Raw genomic sequence first — 16,067 nt, forward strand, 5'->3', positions numbered from 1 at the left:
AGGGGTTGTGCTTGTGGCGTTCTTTCCGCTTATGTGGGCTCTCTGTGGCCTCGAAGCTCTGTTAGCGGCGCTCCGGTCGCCATGGTCCCGGTGTGGCTTCCCGCAGGGCAAGCATAGCCCCTGGGGCTTCCCACTGCCCCTGCTCATGGTCACGGTGTGGTCCCAGCTCTAGCAAGAGAAAACATCTCTGCTTCTGCCTAGGGAGGGGATAAATGGGACCCAGCCTGGCTGTGGCTGCAGTGTCCAGCAGCTCTCTGAGGCGTTCGGTTGGTGCTGCCCAGGTGCCAGGCTCGGCGCCCGGGAAGGCAGCCTCCATCGTGTCCCCAGACCTCACTGACCCTGAGTGCAGGATGCTGCCCTCAGCCTCCCCTGCCCTGCGTGCTGTGGGGAGCATAGGGCTGACCCCCTCGAGGACTCGGTGGAGCCGGGTGCCATCGTACGCTTTTACATGCTCCCCGTTTGGAGTTCCACTCTTCTGGGAGTCTTCCTTCTAAGCGCTTTCTCCTGCGGCAAGCCCTTGGGCTGCAGCCAGCCAAGCGAGGAGCGCAAAGTCCCCAGGCTTCTCCTGCCGCCAGGGCTGCAAATTGCCTGCGTACAAAACCAATTAAAAACAATTCCCACCCTTAACAAAACAATGAGGAGGAATTAGCCTTTGGTTTTGGGGGGGTGGGGTGGGTTTTTTTCCCCCCCTCCTCTCTCTCTCTCTCTCTCTCCTTTTTCTTCGTGCCGGGGGGAGTGATGCGAGCAGCAGTGGGGAGCAGCAGTGGGGCGCAGGGGATGCGAAGGGCTTGGAGGTCTCAGCTGCGTGGCTGTGACAGCCTTTAGGCTCTGATCATTCAGGGAGGATTTTATTTGTTAGCTTGACTTTAAGTGGGGAAAAAAAAAAACCAGGAATAATCATTAAAATCTGGGGTAGGAGCCTGGCCCCAGAGCTTCAGCTCATGTGTGGGGCAGAGGGTTGAACGTGAGTGGATTTGTACCAGAGGGAAGAAGCTGGGGTGGGATGGAGCCCAAAGCTTTCCCACCCCCCAAAAAAAGATCAATCACAACAAAATAACAATTGGAAATTAATATTCAAGTGCATGGCAGCAGATAAGTGAAGTGAATCGGTCTGCAGCAGGGCAGATAAGTGCAATCCTCCGGCCCAGAGGAGCAGCTGCCTGCTGAGGGAGATAACAAGGTCATCGCCAAACAAAACAGACCCCTGCATCCTCCTCCTCCTCCTCCTCCTCTTCATTCTCTGCTCTCCTTTCATTCCCCTTCCCAGCCAAGCAAAACGTTTGCCAAGCAAGCCCTGGACAAAAGAGGGGATAGAGGAGGAGCAAGGCAGGGAGATAAGGCAGCTGCAGCCCAACCGTCCCTCCTGGATGGCTTTTGGGAAGGGTGCCCTCAATAATACCAGCTTAATTCATTCTGGAGGCTGCCTGGGCTGGGTCAAGGGGAACCAGGTAGATCAGGGCTTGCCTGGCCTCCCATATCTCATCCTCTGCCCTCTCCACCTCGCCCCACTCTCTGATGTGCCATCCTGGGGAGCTGGCATAGGGACTTTGCCAGGCTCTGCTGTGCCAGCGGTGGCCAGGCTGCTGCCAGGGCACATCGGAGTCACCAATCCCACTCCAGCAAGGGACAAGGCTTGGCTGGGATCCCTTTATTCCTGGGTCCTCTCTGTGCTGCTCTGTGCCGTGGTCTGGACAATCCCATCCTTTCCCCCAAAGACACACGTCAGGGATTTCTAAAGAGCTTTTATTTTCCATTCATTTCCCGTCCCCCCCTGGAAGGAGCAGGGATTTTGTTCCAAAGAGCTCTCCCAGGGACCCAGCTCACATCAAGGGCTCTGCAGCCAAGCCCACAACCCCAAAACTTCCCCATCCTGTGCCAGGCAAAGCCTCCAGCCACGACAGCTACCCACCAATCGTTCCCCTTGCCTCCCAGCTCCCAGCCTCAGGGCTTCCCCCCAGCTCCAGACCCCACAAACACCTCTGGGAGGGCAGAGAGCTGACCACCTGGTGAAGGTAGAAGGCTTGTTTCTTTTTCTTCTGCTGTCCCACAGCACTCTGCTTGTTTGGGTGTTCGCTTTGGGGTGAGTCTGGGCACCGTGGGGTGCTGAGCCCAGCGTGAATAAACCCAGCAGCTCCTCGCTGGTGTAATGGCAGCAGGTTGGGGGATGAAGGTTTCCCTCCAGAGGGTTTGGGTCAAATCCATTTCTCCTGGTGGCTGAGACATGGCGATGGGGAGTGATGGTGCTGAAAGGCAATGGGTGCTCTGGCTCCCTGGGAGTCACTGCAGGAAGGTGGCTGGTGCTGGCATTGTCCCTGGGTGGCTGAACATGGGGGCAGCAGCCCCCTCCCCCTCCCCCAATACATCCTCACCCCTGCTGCTTCAATCCCCACACATAACCAAGAGCTGGCAGGTTTAACCCTTTAAGTCTCACCCAAAATCTAGGGACAAGGTTTTCCCCCTCCCCACCAGCAGCAAGCTCTCCCACACTGGGGTCAGCTGGAGCAGCAGCAGTGAGCAGGGAGGCACTGAGTGGAGCCTGCAGCACTTCAGTGACCCTGGAGCAAGCATGACACAGGCTTCACCCTGCCTTTACCCCCAGCCAAGCAGCTAACAAAGCCCCAGGTTCTCCAACATCCAGTCTCCTGCCTGTAGAGCCAGCGTCTCAGCTGCTCGGGGCGGGAGGTGCTGGGGTCACTGGTGGTGCTCTGCCTGGTGGTCGGCGGTCCCCGTGCCCCTCAGAGTGCCTGGTACCTGTACCTGCAACTTCTTGGTCAGCAGCTCCTCAGCAGGAGGCGGCAGGGGCCGCTTCAGCCCCTTGGCGGAGGCTCCCGAGCTGTCTTCTGCTGCCTGTCCAGGCTGCGCCTGCAGCCCGGGCTGGGGCTCTGGGGGCTGGTAGCCCGTCTCGTTGGGATCCAGGGGGTCTCTGGAGAGCAGGATGCAGATGGAGGGCACGTTCTTGTGGACTGTCAGGTTCTGCGCTGGGCCGCCGGGCAGAGGGTCCTGGTTCTCCCAGACCTCCAGCAGGGTTTTGTAACGTACCTTGGTGACCTGGTGCAGCCCCCCCAGCTTCCGCTTCATGATCTCCACGCAGGTGATGGTCTTGGTCACTGCCCTGCCGCAGCCGCTGAAGACGATTTGCCTTCTGCCCTTCAGCTCCATCTGGGCCATGGCATAGTTCATCAGGTTCCTGATCTTGCTGCCTTCCTTCACTTTCATCTCCACCACGTCTGGGGGCAGGTCAGAGAAGGGCAGTGGGCTCTCCTCCTCCGACGTCCTCACCTTTCGGAAGTTCTCCATCCCGGACTGGGCGGCAGGCTTGGCTCGCTCTCCTCCGGCAGCCATCCTTCACCCCTTCCTGGTGGATCTGTCTGGGGCTTCTAGCCCCCTGGGACCATGACAGGGCTGACCCCACTGCCCTCCAGCCCAGCCCGCAGGAGGGCTGAGTTTAGCCCTGTGTCCCTGGCACCACCAGCCCCTTCCACGCTCCTTGCCCGGAGCTGGCCGTGGAGGAGCTGGCAGCAGGCTAGGTGGCTGTGCCAGAGACTGCCCCCTGTAAGGGACAGAGCTGCAGGATCCCCTGGATGTCCCTGGTCGTTCTCAGTGGGGCCAGCAGCCGGCTCAGGCTCTTGGTGATGCTTGGGCTCCTCCGCTCCCACTGCAGCACTTGCTTCTGCTGCTCTTTGCTTCATTCTGGACTTCAGCAGCCCCCAGAGCTGTTCTGTGTAATTAGCAGATCCTCCCCCTCTCCCTCCCCTTCCTCCCCTCCTCCTCCTCCTCCTCCCCTCGCTCAGCCTCCCATCCCAGCGCCCAGCTCCTGCCTTCATCCCTGCCCAGCACCAAGAGCCAGGGAAGGGGAAGGGGTGAGCCGGGAGCATGCAGGCGGGGAAACAGCAGGAGGGGTAGGGAAGGGAAGGAGGGGAAGGTGGAAAGCAGAGGGAGAAGCTCATTCTTGCCTTCATGATGCTCCCAGAGTCCTGCCCCCTTAAAGAGAACCTGGTCCCTTCTCTCGGTGCTTGCTCCGCTCAAGGACACCAACTGGGAACTGCCAATGTCAGCAGAGCTCAGGCAGCCAGCCTGCCCTGCACCCTCTGCCCAGCAGCATCCCCACGGGGAACTGCACAGAGGTGTAGGAGGGACTTTGGGAAAGCTGGCAACCTGAGCTCGGTCCTTATTAGCCATCAGAGAAGCTACTTCAGCCCCGGAACCCACAGACAGGACAAATCCTGGCAGATGGCACCGAGCATGCCAGGGCTCTGCACCCCCCAGTACCCTGCAGCCTCAGCCCTGGCTCTCCCACAGGAAAAGCTGCCTGTCCCCAAAGCCCCGAGGAGCAGATGTCATGGCAGAGACGGTTTCACGGCTGATTTCTCTCCCTCCTCCTCCTCCGCCCCCATCCCTCCCTCCCTCCCTCCCTCCCTCCCTCCCTCTCCCCGCTGCTCTCCCAGGCCCTGTCCCTTGCTCATCTCCGTGTCCCCAGCATGGCTTTGCCCACCGTGGGCTCAGCAGCATATTTCCTTGGTAGCCCATTCCAGGAGACACCTATTGCAGGCTGGAAGATCTCCTCTTTCTGCCCCAATCCTTTCCCAGGGCAGAGGCCATGTCCCTTCCCCGGGCTGGCCCTCTGCCCACCCCTGTCACTTGCCTGTCCCCTGCCTGCCCTGCTGCCTGGGGGATCATTACCCAGTGGAAAGACACTGGAGTATTGACTTGCACTCAAATCTTCTCGGCCTCTGGAGGCCCCTGGATTGTTTTCACTCAGAGCAGGGCTTGAGAAAATACATAAATAAATCAATCCATCACCCCCATGCCCATGGAGGTGAAGGCTGTGGCCAGGCAGGATGCCACCATCCCCTCCCAGCCAGGGTGAACCCTGCCCTCCCTCTGGCCCCCAAAGCAGCTTTCTGAAATGGAAGTACCTGCATGGGACACACAGACTGTGCACAGTGGGAGCACCTAGGTTCCACCCATGTGGGCTGGGGTGCTCCACCCATGAGCAGTGCACTACCACACTGGAAAAGCCAAGGGGATGGGGGACACCTCCTGACCCAGATAACACCCCCTGAGGGCGCTTTGGCATGGAATGGGGAAACCAAAACAGGGCACATGACGTTCCCAGGCCAGCTTCAGGCTTTGAACACCCCCCCAAGTCCCACCTGGCACTCTGCAGAGCAGACAGCATGCCTGATCACTGTGCTTCCATCATGAAGCCCTTGCTCACACAAGATAAAGTGACGTCATTTCCCCCCTCTTTCACTTGATGGCTATTTGTGGCATCCTTAAAATGCCTTTTTTCCCCTCCCCTTTCTGCTTGTGGTATCTTTGCAGAAGGTGCTTGGCTCCTTCCTTGGGAACTCATGGAGCAGGATGAATCCCTAGTGCTCAGTGAAGCATCCACTCCTCCTGCCCTGGCCCAGAATCACCTCCTGTGACCCATGGTATGGCCTTTCCAGATGATGGAAGCAGCAGCAGCAGCAGCAGCTTCTCTCCCCCCAACTCCAGTTACTGCTTAACCAACTCTGCTTCTTGCAGCCTCTGAAATGCAGGCAGAGGAGGAGCAGTCATGGCCAGGCCTTGCTGCATCCCTCAAAGAGCTGAGGAAGAGGCACCCCCTCCCCCTCCAAAGCACAGGCTGCAGCGCTGGGGGAGCATTAATGGCAGGGTCTTGCTTTTCCTCTGCAGCACTCAAAATGTAAATGAATTTCATTATTAGCAGCTCTGCTGCTAATTATCATCTGAAGCCATTCATTAGGCTGTCAGCTTATTTGTTGGAGGACAACAGAGTGGATTGGTTATTCCGAGCGATGGAAGAAGCCAAAATGAGCTCAGCCGCAGCAAAGAGCAGGGTGGGAGAGGGAGGAGAGTGGGGTTGGGGGGGGACACACAAAGGCACAGACAGCCCCAGCATGGGAGGACTGGGGGGGTGGGTGGAGAAACACCCAACAAAACACTGTGAAAGAGGATGGGGAGCTATTTAAAATGGAAAAGAGGCAAATGGTCAAGGCAAGAGTGGAGAAAAATCACAGTTTCACAGTGTCACAGTATAACTAAGGTTGGAAGAGACCTCAAGGATCATCAAGTCCAACCTATCAACACAGACCCCATGACTAGACCATGGCACCAAGTACCACATCCAATCCCCTCTTGAACACCTCCAGGGGTGGGGACTCCACCACCTCCCTGGGCAGCACATCCCAATGACGAACGACTCGCTCGGTGAAGAACTTTCTCCTCACCTCCAGCCTAAACTTCCCCTGGCACAGCTTGAGACTGTGTCCTCTTGTTCTGGTGCTGGGTGCCTGGGAGAAGAGACCAACCCCTTCCCGGCTACAACCACCTTTCAGGTAGTTGTAGAGGGCAATGAGGTCACCCCTGAGCCTCCTCTTCTCCAGGCTAAACAACCCCAGCTCCCTCAGCCTCTCCTCACAGGGCTGTGCTCGAGGCCTCTCCCCAGCCTTGTTGCCCTTCTCTGGACACCTTCAAGTCTCTCAATGTCCTTCTGAAACTGAGGGGCCCAGAACTGGACACAGGACTCAAGGTGTGGCCTAACCAGTGCTGAGTCCAGGGGCACAATGACTTCCCTGCTCCTGCTGGCCACACTGTTCCTAATGCGGGCCAGGATGCCCTTGGCCTTCTTGGCCCCCTGGGCACACTGCTGGCTCATGTTTAGACAGGTGTCAATCAGCACCCCCAGGTCCCTCTCTGTTTGGCAGCTCTCAGCCACTCTGACCCCAGCCTGTAGCTCTGCCTGGGGTTGCCGTGGCCAAAGTGCAGCACTCGGCACTTGGACTCAGCAGTTCCAGACTACAGGAACTGCACCCTGCATCTTGTCCCTCTGTCCTACCTGAGCATCCACCCTGCTCATACCAGGACTCAGGGGCCAGTCCCTTCCTCCTTTTCCTGATTGCAATTTCTCTCTGAGCCTCCCAAGTCCCACTGCCACAAGCTGGCAGCACCCCACAGGGCTGAGGCTCCCATCCTGGGATGGGGAGTCCCCATCGCTGCAGGACCCTTTTGCATGGTTCCAATCCCACAAGAGGTGTGAGAGTGAAGGGCCATTTGGCAAAGGAGCCAAGAGAGGAGGGCTGGCAGTAGTGGGGATGGAGAGGGCTACAAGGCTACTTCTCCTATGAGGACAGACTGAGGGAGCTAGGTCAGTTTAGCCTGGAGAAGAAAAGGCTCTGGGGAGACCTTCCAGTACCTGCAGAGGGCTACAGAAAAGCTGGAGAGGGACTTTTTATAAGGCCCTGTGGTGACAGGATGAGGGACAATGGTTTGAAACTAGAGCTGGGAAGATTTAGATTGGCCATTAGGAAGAAGTTCTTTACCATGAGGGTGGTGAGACGCTGGAAGAGGTTGCCCAGAGAAGTTGTGGACACCTCATCCTTGGATGTGTTTAAGACCAGGCTGGGTGAGGCTTCGAGCAATCTGGTCTAGTGGAAGGTGTCCCTGCCCATGGCAGAGGGAAATGAGACTAGATGATCTTTAAGATCCCTTCCAACCCAAGCCATTCTATTTAGATACTTAAAGGAAGAGCACAGATCTCCAAGTGGCCCTGGCCAACCCTGGAAAAAAGGAGGAAGAAACCCCACTGGGATGGGCTGCCCTGGGGAGGTGGTGGAGTTGCCATCATTGGAGGTGTTCAGGAGGAGGCTTGATGGGGTGCTTGGTGCCATGGGTTAGTTGTTTAGGTGGTGTTGGATGATGGGTTGGACTTGATGATCTTGAAGGTCTCTTCCAACCTGCTCTGCTCTATCCTATCCTATCCTATCCTATCCTATCCTATCCTATCCTATCCTATCCTATCCTATCCTATCCTATCCTATCCACATTCCTAAGAGAGAGCAGGACAGGTGGAGAGGAGCAGTAACCTGAACTCCTGCCCTCCACTTGCCCTCTCTATATTTTCTTTCACCCGAGGTGGCCCTGCGTGGGAGCAGGGCGGAAAGTTGCAGCACCCGATACAAGGAAAGTCTGGGCACTGCCACCCATCTCTGCGTCACATCGGCCCAGCTCAGGTCTCAGGGGCTCATCACGTTGCACTTGGTGCCAGGGCTGATGCCAGGGCTGATTGCAGTCCCAAGTGAGGTGCCCATGGACAGTTAGGGTGCCACAGCTATAGGGATCCCCTATCCCAGTCCTAACCAGGGTGTGGGAGCTTCTCAAGACCAGCCCCACCCCAGTGGACATGATCCTGGAGGTACAAATGTTACCTCAAGGTGCCAGAGATGTTCTAAGAGCATCCTAGAATGCCACCAGCTCTCAGTCAGCTGAACCAGCAAAAGAATCCTCCCATCCCTCCCGTAAGCAGAAAACAGCAGAGCTCAAGATAATTCTTATCCTGAGTGAGGGGGGGGAAAAAAATCCCTTTTACAGGCTAAATCCCTCTACAAAGCTCCAGCAGGAGGACACTGTAAAGGTTCTGAGGCCATTCATAAGTCCTATTGCTCCTGATCAGCCCCACCTGAGACCCACCCCCCCACCCCCTCCCCCAAGTTCTGCTCTATTTAAGTTCAGGTCAGAGGGCTTGGTCCTAGTCTGAGCTCTGTTGTGAGTGGTCTCTAGGTTAGCTGCAGCTATCCTCATGCTTGCTTCCTGCTGCTCTGGATCTCAGCCTGTGAACTGGACTTGACCTGCAGGTTGGTTTCTGGGCTTGACTTTGAACCTGTCTACTTGCTGTCTGACCTGGACCTCTGGTTAAACCTGGTTATTCTTTCTAGCAGGCTCTGCTCAGGTAGTGTGGGATGGGTGCCAGGTAGTCAAGCTCTTGCCCTATGCCTGTGTTCTCTCCTTGGCTTCCTAAACAGCTCCCATGAGCAAGGGGAGCACCCATCTGATTCCTGACCACACCTTCTTGTGCAGCCTGTGATGGAAATGTGGCAGTGCTGAGGGCAAGGAACAGCTCTGCAGCTGGCCATCCCCAAAGCCTTGATGAGACAGGAAGGTGCTGGAGGACCTGAGGCAGGCAAAGAAGTGGGTGGGGAACCAATCTAGATGAGAGAAAGCTCAAGAGGGGAGAAATATGGGAAACAAAGTAGCTCCCAAGGTCCTTGGCCCAAGGATGGGAGCTAATCTATGGTGAAACTGGGCCTGAGCTGAGTGTCAGGAAATCCTCCTCAGGGAAGTGGGGCTGGGATGTGTGGCCAGCCCCAAATCCCAGGGTGCTCAGTGCCTGCAGGGTGCAGAGATGCCTGCAAGCAAAGCCTGTGCAGCACTCCAAGTCTCAGAGCACCCTCCTGAGGTCTCACACGTGGATGAGCAGCAGTGCTCAGCAGGAATGGGGATCCACAACTACCCCCCCTTCTGCCCTTGCTGTTCATGTTCCTCCTTGTGCTCCCCTGCTGCTGTGCAGGGGACAGGGCTGGATGCATAGGGGTGCATCCCTGTAGGGAACAGCAGCTCAGAGGCCAAGACCAAGGCATTTAGAGTGGACAGCTGGGCCCTCAGATATGGGGTAATTTCTGGCACACTTCTTTTCCTGCTTCCCTCTATTTTACCATCTGTGCAATAGGTGTTTCCCCTGTTTCTGCCAGGTTTCCTTCCCAGTATCACCACAGAGTGATGCTGTTCATCTGCTTGGGCTTTTTGTTGACCAGGGCTTCCTGGTGTAAAGAGATTTAGCTGCTTCCCTGACTTCCCAGGGTGGGACATTGCCCTCACTGCCCCTCTGTGCCAAATGATAGCATGTTGATGCTTGAGGTTGGACCCTGAAGGGGAGGACTTAGCTGTCAGATAAAGCCAGCTCCATGACACTGCATGGACATGCTCACAGGCCTTGATGCAGGAGGTCCAAGCATAGGACTCCTTGCAATGACACTGAGGACAAGGGACACTGCCTATGGAGTCCTCAAGCTGACTGAGGATTTATGTCCCCTTTCAGAGCTTCCTGTCTGTCCTAGCTCACCTGTGAGTCAGTTCATTCCCCTGCTCTTTGCCTCCAACCTTGGCATTGCTGACAAGCAATTAGCAGATCCTCTGCCCTTCATGCAAGCTGATAATTACTGCAGCAGGTGTCAGGCAGACAACAGTGAGAACCTAGGCAGGGTGTGGAATGGGGACCCCTAAATTTGGTCACAGAATCCCAGCATGGTGAGTCTTAGAAGGAACCTCTGGAGGTCATCCAGTCCAAGCCCCCTGCTAAAGCAGAGGCAGCCACAGCAGGTTGCCTGCAATGTTCAGGCAGGTTTGGAATTTCTCCAGAGGAGACTTCCCCAAACTCTGGGCAGCCTGCTCTAGGGCTCTGGCACCCTCAACAGCAGGGAAGTTTCTTCTTATGTTTCAGGTGGAACTCTCTATGTTTCAGTTTGTCCACTGCCCCTTATCCTGTCACTGGGCACCACTGAGAAGAGTCTGGCCCCAGCCTCTTCCCCCCACCCTTTATCTCTTGCTGAGCATTGAGAAGATCCTCTCTCAGGCTGCTCTTCTCCAGGCTCAACAGCCCCAGGGCTCTTAGCCTTTCTTTCTTACAGAGATGCTCCAGGCCCCTCACCATCTTTGTAGCCTCCACTGGGCTGTCTCCAGTAGTTCCCTGTCACTCTTAAACTGTGGAGCCCAGAGCTGGACCAAGGACTGTAGAAGTGGCTTCAGCAGGGCAGAGTCGAGGGGGAAGAGAACCTCCCTTTACGTGCTGGCCACACTCTGCACCTTAGGAGACCACTTGCCTTCTTGGCTACAAGATCACATTGCTGTCTTGTGGTGAACTTGTTGTCCACCAGCACTCCCAGGTCCTTCTTTGCAGAGCTGCTTTCCAGCAGGTCACCCCTCACCTGTGCTGGTCCCGCTGATGGGACCTGGGGGCTCCCCTTAGCCTGCTGGGTACAAGCAGCCTGTCCCCCATAGAAGGTCTCCTTCTACACCTGTGGATCCACCCACGCCCCCTGGAGGCTCTGCCCTGCCCCTGGTGGGACCACTGCACCCGGCAACGACCCCTCCGCTCTGCGGGTCGCCGCCCCTTTCCCCGCCCCTCCCCGCGGCCGGCGGCAACAGGACCCTGGACAGCAGCAGCGAGGACAACTCTCGCGAGATCTCACCGTCCTCCCATAGCCGGCGCGGCGGCGCGGCGCAGTCTCGCGAGAGCGCGGCCGCTGCGGCAGGAGCAGCGCCAGGCGGGCCGGCGGCCGCCGCCTCCCGCCGCGGGACGGGACGGGTCGGGTCACAGCCGTGAGTGCCGGGGCCGTGGGGAGGAGGGGTTGGAAACCCCCGAGATGGGTAACCCTGGAACCCCCCTCCAGCTTCCCCTGTCTTCTGCACCCCATAGAGCGGAGGGGGGAGGGGGGGTGCGCGGCGTGGGGCTGCACCTACCGCCTTGGGTCACCGGGGACCGAGCGTGGGGCAAGCCGCTGTGTGTCCTCCTCCCTTGCCAGGCAGCTGCTGGGAGGCTCGGCTGTTGGGAGGGGGCTGCGTGGCTACGCAACTGCTCGCCTGGGGGATGCCCGCCACGACCGAGCCCGGCCCTTCGAAGCGCCCCGGGTTGGGGGGAGGGAAAGGGGGGGCACGGGGGGGCACGGTGGTGGTGGGGGGGGCACCGGGAGGGGATGTTAGGGGGTCTCCTCAATGTTAGCACCCTTGTGCTGCACTGCAAACCCCGACAGTTTTGCGTAGCCCCTCGAATTTTGCGAGTCGTCCCCGTATTGCAATTCTCCCCTCTCCCCCCTCCCCTCCCCCGCCCCAAATTGCATCCTTCCGAATCTTGCCGGAGCCTCTTTGGTTTTGTAAAGCTTCCCGAATCAGCGGGGCGGGGGTCGGATGCTGGGGGGCACACCTGGCAGCGTGTCCCCGCTCCCGGCACACGTGTGTGGGGGCTGTGCCGCCTGGGGAGACGTCACCCGCTCGTATTTATAGCAGCGGGCCGGGGGGGATGGAACCGTCCGTGGGCTGCTGTCGGGTGGCGGGAGACGGCGCGCACCGGGGAGCCGCGGGCGTTTGCTGTGCCTAGCCGCTGCCTTTGGCGCTGAGTGATGGTTGTAAGAAGCGTAGAGACCCCTCCCCCCAGACCCTCCGGAAAGACCCAAAACGTGCCCGCTGGGCCCCCTCCCCCGCCATCAGAAATGTGTCTTGCTGCCATTCCTCTACCCGAGATAGCCTGGCGGAGGGCAAAAGCTGCAGGCAGGTGGCACAAGCAGAGTGGCTGTCTTCAAGCTTATGTTTAAAACCTCACCTCTTGATTTTTTGCCTCAGTTTTGCTTAACTTTCGCTGCTGGGCCATGGCATGGTCTGGGACCATCCTGGGATGCTGAGCTGGACCCTCTGCCACCTGCAAGATGGGGCAGGAGGTGCCAAATGCCATGAGTAATGGCGAAGCCAGCACTCAAGTGACTCATTAGTGACAATCACCACTGATTTATGATTTCCCCAGCTGGTATCTTCAGTTGATTTCTCTGTTCCCTTTTGGCCTGGATTCTGCCTTGGGCTTGCAGAGATGGGAGCTGTGACGCCGTCAGGAGTTCCCTGTGCTGGGACTCTTCACTAACAAAAAATAAACCTCAAACCAAAAATGCAAGGGTTTGGGTCAGGTAATGAACTTGAGGCTTTCAAACTGTCCACTGCTGCCTTGTCACTCGTGGGGCTGTGTCCCTTTCCCCTCTGCCAGGGCTGGATGTAGGTCAGTCAGGAGTGGGAGGTTAAGCTGGTGTCCTGCCCCACATCGCTGGATCTTCTTAACTGGTGTGTAAAGCCTTGGGCCACAGGAGCTGGGATTTATTCTGCCTTCAGCCCAGGTGCCAGCAGCAAGCTGAGGGTGTGAGCAGAACCTCCACATAAAAGAAAGCAAACTGCCTTCTTATGGTGCTGTCCTTGGGCTCTTTTGGAGCAGGGGGAAGGTGAAGGCTCTTCAGGGAGGCACCTAACCACTTCACAGCACTTTTTCCTCTTGTTTTCTTCCAGCTTTGCTAAAGCTCCCAGGACTCTTCCCCCTGGTTCTGCTGTGGAACGGGAAGGCTGAGTGTATGCCAGCATGGCAGGTATGGAGAGGTCTCTGGTAGGGCTGCCCCTTGCTTCTGAAGCCCATCTAGGGTGGCACTTGCCATAATGTCACCTCTTCATTCTCCAGTGGGGTCGTGGGTTGTCCACACTTGCAGTACCCATGTGGCCAGTGAGGGCTAAACCTGTCTTGGGGGGTGGGAAGGGAAATAGTAACATAGTATCAGTCAGGGTTGGAAGGGACCACAAGGATCATCTAGTTCCAACTCCCCTGCCATGGGCAGGGACACCCCACACTACATCAGCCTGGCCAGAGCCTCAGCCAGCCTGGGCTTAAACACCTCCAGGGACGGGGCCTCAACCACCTCCCTGGACAACCCATTCCAGGGCTTCACCACTCTCATGGGGAAGAACTTCCTCCTCCCCTCCAGCCTGAATCTCCCCACCTCCAGCTTCATTCCATTCCCCCTAGTCCTATCACTCCCTGAGATCCTGAGCAGTCCCTCCCCAGCCTTCCTGTAGCCCCCTTCAGATCCTGGAATCAGAATCTTTCATTCCTGTGTGAAACTCATCAATTCTCAGGGCTGAGAGCGAGACTAATTAGGATGCCTCTTGAGGTGTATGTTCAGCTCTGTGCAGTGCCTAAGGCTGGTGAGATTTTTCTTCCTCTCTTGCAGAGAAAGTGAACAACTTCCCTCCCCTGCCAAAGTTCATCCCCTTGAAGCCATGTTTCTACCAGGACTTCGACGCGGAGATCCCTCCGCAGCACCGCACCATGGCCAAGCGCCTTTACTACCTCTGGATGTGTGAGTTGCTGGCCCGTGGAAGGGCTTGGGTGGGTTGGTGTTTGCCTCTCTGAAGGCTGCTCCTCTGGAAGTCACTGGCTGAAAGAGCAGAGCAAGGTCAGGGGAAGTCCCTTCTGCCCCTCCAGGCTTTGGGGTCTCCAGTTAAAAGCTGCTGTATCCCACAGCTTCAGCCCTTCCAGCCTCGAGGATGGAGGCTTGGAGCTGGCTCTGCCTCTGAGGGCTGCTGGTGACCTTGATGTCCCACTGGAGCCTGCTGTGAGGAAGAGATGGTTCAGCACCTCCACATCCTCCTGCCAAAGGATTTACTTCTCTCTCTGCCTCGCTCGGCTGCTGGCCTTGCCTTCCCAGGCAGCTGCCAAGCCTCTGCTGGCTTCCTTTGGCAGCTGGGCTGGGGAAGGACTTTCTCTGCCACCTCAAGCTCCTCATGAGCCCTTTGGCAGCAGCCTGAGGCTGAGATGCTGTTTGGACTGGAGGGCCAGAGTGCCCACTCCCTGAAAGAGGGGAGCCTGGGGCTTCCCCCAAAGCTGGATCTTGCCTGTTCCTCTTGCATGCCTCTGTGTGCCGTGCTGTGCTAACAGAGCTCTCACCATCTTCTAACTCTTCACACTGGCCTGGATCTCTTCCTTACCACCCCTGGGTGGGGAGAAGAGCCAGAGGGACAGATCACACCCAAGCACAGGTGAAAATGGATGCATTCAGCTCAGGGCAAGCTGGCACCAGTGGTTTATTCCTCTTTAGGAGACCTCAGTTCCTTAATCAGGTGTTTCCTGTGAACTTTGGAAGCCTATCAGTGCCCAGGGAGTGCCCTCTGCTTCTGAGGCAGGCTGTGAGGAGCTGAACTTGCACTGGAGAGGTCAGGAAGTTCTGCTTTTGGCCTGGTGCCAGGCTGGCACTCCTCAGGCAGTGCCTCACTCCACAGCTGGGGACCACATCCCATCAGGAAGGTGACCCTGGGCTAATTTCTCCATTGTGTCAGGAGGGCTGGCATAGCTTTTCTGTGAAAGGGGAGGAAAAAAAAGCAGTTGTGCTTCCCTGGAGAAGCTGTCTGGAGGGTGTTACATCCCCTCCCCATCTCAATCTGGCTGTTCTTGCTCTGCTTAATTTAACAGAGCTGGCTTCTCCCTCCAGCCTCTCCCACAGCACAGGCACCAACCAGCTTTCTGAGCCACTCATTGTTGGGTTTTTCTCCCTCGGGATCGTTTTCACCCCCAACTCCCCCGCAGAGAGGCTGAAGGGTCCCCTGGGTGTCCTTGGGGGCTTCAGGGAGCAGCAAGCAACCCGTTCAAGCCTGGCCAAGTGAGCTGCCTGCCTTGCCAGCTGCAGCTCTCCTGCGGGCGGCCGGTGGGAGGGCTTTAGCTCTCCTCAAAAGAATGAATCATTCTCCGAAGTCGGAGGCGTCAGAATGCAGATGAGCTGCTCTGCTTTGTCCTGTGTCTGCCGAGCCGGCCTTCAGAGTGATGGCCCTTGTGTCACAGCCCAGCAGGGGAGAGGGATCCAAACACACCACCCCCCTCAACTGGTGCGCTAGGGGGCAAGAGTTCAGGACTTCGCGGGGGGTTAGCTCAGGGAGCTCTTGCGGGAGCTACTTTGGCTAAAGTGTAGCTGGAAGCAAGCAAAGAGCTTCACTTGTATTCCTCCATTTCCCTTCTGTTGGTGGAGATGTAGCCTGGCTCACCAGCTGTGGGAGAAGAGGGCTCTTCCCTGTCCCTGGAGCCCCATGAGCCCTGGACTTGCTTAAGACATTCTAACTCTGACTGTAGAACCGGAGAGCTGTTGAGGTTGGAAGAGACCTTTGAGATCATCAAGTCCAACCACTCACCTAGAGCTTGCAATCCCACCACTGCTGCTAAGCCATGACCCCCAGCACCACATCCCCATGTCATTTACATACCTCCAGGGATGATGACTCTACCACCTCCTTGGGCAGCCTGTTCAGGGCTTGAGAACCTTTTGGGGCAGAATTTTTTCCTGAGGAACCTCCTGTGGTGCATTGAGGCCACTTCTCTTGCCCTGTCACTTGTTGCACATGAGAGGAGACCCAACAGCCACCTGGCTCCAACCTTCGAGGGAGTTGTAGAGACCAATGAGGTCTCCACTCAGCCTCCTCTTGTGAAGACTCAGTAACAACCCCACTTCCCTCATGAGGCTTGTGTTCAAGGCCCTTCACTAGCTAGTTGCCCTTCTTTGGACACACTCCTTGCACCTCTTGGAGTGAGAGGCCCAGTACTGAAGGTGAGCTGAGTGGGACCATTCTCTCTCTATATTTTTAACTCCTCCTCCTCAGCTCAGGTTGGCTGAGCCAGCCTGGGGTTGCTCCCTGGGCTCAGCCAGCTTCATTTCACTGAA

General features: G+C 57.2%; 2 protein-coding genes across 3 annotated transcripts in view; one reads left to right on the forward strand and one right to left on the reverse strand.

Moving 5' to 3' along the window:
• Positions 1-1,518: 1,518 nt before the first annotated feature.
• Positions 1,519-3,725, reverse strand: RPP25 (ribonuclease P and MRP subunit p25). Of its 2 annotated transcripts, XM_068144384.1 has the most exons (2): positions 2,758-3,725; positions 1,530-2,243 (listed from the first exon to the last, which is right to left on the reverse strand). In XM_068144384.1, exons 1-2 carry the CDS (start codon positions 3,340-3,342, stop codon positions 2,193-2,195), a joined length of 636 nt encoding a protein of 211 aa, XP_068000485.1. In that variant the 5' UTR covers positions 3,343-3,725; the 3' UTR covers positions 1,530-2,192. The 2 variants fall into 2 exon arrangements, with proteins under 2 accessions (XP_068000484.1, XP_068000485.1); XM_068144383.1 differs by having other exon boundaries at positions 1,519-3,725.
• Positions 3,726-11,070: 7,345 nt separating this feature from the next.
• Positions 11,071-16,067, forward strand: part of SCAMP5 (secretory carrier membrane protein 5) — an 11,527-nt gene continuing 6,530 nt past the window's right edge. The window contains exons 1-3 of the mRNA XM_068144240.1: positions 11,071-11,157; positions 12,880-12,956; positions 13,593-13,721. Coding sequence (XP_068000341.1) covers positions 12,950-12,956; positions 13,593-13,721 — 136 coding nt within the window. The 5' untranslated portion in view covers positions 11,071-11,157; positions 12,880-12,949. The remainder of the gene's footprint in view (positions 11,158-12,879; positions 12,957-13,592; positions 13,722-16,067) is intronic.

The sequence above is a fragment of the Melanerpes formicivorus genome, unplaced genomic scaffold (genome assembly GCF_026170545.1).
Source record: "Melanerpes formicivorus ecotype bairdi unplaced genomic scaffold, bMelFor1.0.p_v2 SCAF_10, whole genome shotgun sequence".
Classification (NCBI taxonomy): domain Eukaryota; kingdom Metazoa; phylum Chordata; class Aves; order Piciformes; family Picidae; genus Melanerpes; species Melanerpes formicivorus.

Bases quoted from the DNA above. Each gene is read 5' to 3' on its own strand.
- RPP25 (XM_068144383.1), bottom strand. From the start codon at position 3,342: ATGGCTGCCGGAGGAGAGCGAGCCAAGCCTGCCGCCCAGTCCGGGATG.